This window comes from Phaethon lepturus, unplaced genomic scaffold (genome assembly GCF_000687285.1).
Source record: "Phaethon lepturus isolate BGI_N335 unplaced genomic scaffold, ASM68728v1 scaffold39269, whole genome shotgun sequence".
Classification (NCBI taxonomy): Eukaryota; Metazoa; Chordata; class Aves; order Phaethontiformes; family Phaethontidae; genus Phaethon; species Phaethon lepturus.
In genome coordinates, this window is record NW_010564789.1 from 1 (window position 1) to 421 (window position 421).

The 421-nt window shown below is 65.6% G+C and overlaps 1 protein-coding gene across 1 annotated transcript in view; it reads right to left on the reverse strand.

Moving 5' to 3' along the window:
* Window positions 1-168: 168 nt before the first annotated feature.
* Window positions 169-421, reverse strand: part of LOC104626936 (tubulin monoglycylase TTLL3-like) — a gene marked incomplete at both ends in the record, with an annotated part of 1,281 nt that continues 1,028 nt past the window's right edge. The window contains one exon of the mRNA XM_010294985.1: window positions 169-391. Coding sequence (XP_010293287.1) covers window positions 169-391 — 223 coding nt within the window. The remainder of the gene's footprint in view (window positions 392-421) is intronic.

Genomic DNA, 421 nt, shown 5'->3' on the forward strand with positions numbered 1-421 from the left:
CTGGTCGGGGGGCAGCTGGGGGTGCTGGCCCCACACCGGCCTGCATCGCTTCTGGATGGAGACATTGCAGAGGTGCCGGGCGCTGGGGAAGGGAGAATGGGGCTGGGTCAGTGGAGTGCCGGGGTGTGGGGTGCCAGGGTGCTGGGGTCTGGCGTGGCGGGCACTCACAGCTGGGAGCAGAAGCGCAGGTAGCTCTCTCCATAAAACCAAATGGTTAACGGGTTCCAGTCAGTCACCAGGAACCACTGACGGATGTCGAATTTGGTGCCAAAGATGAGCAGCAGCCGCTCCACGTACTTCTGTACCACCCACTTGCCTGCCCGCACTGAGGGTGCCACGCAGCCCCCCGCCAGCTGCAGCACCTCTTCCAGCCGCGCCGTGCAGACAATGCCTGCGGGACACGGTGCTGGTGGGGCCCCCC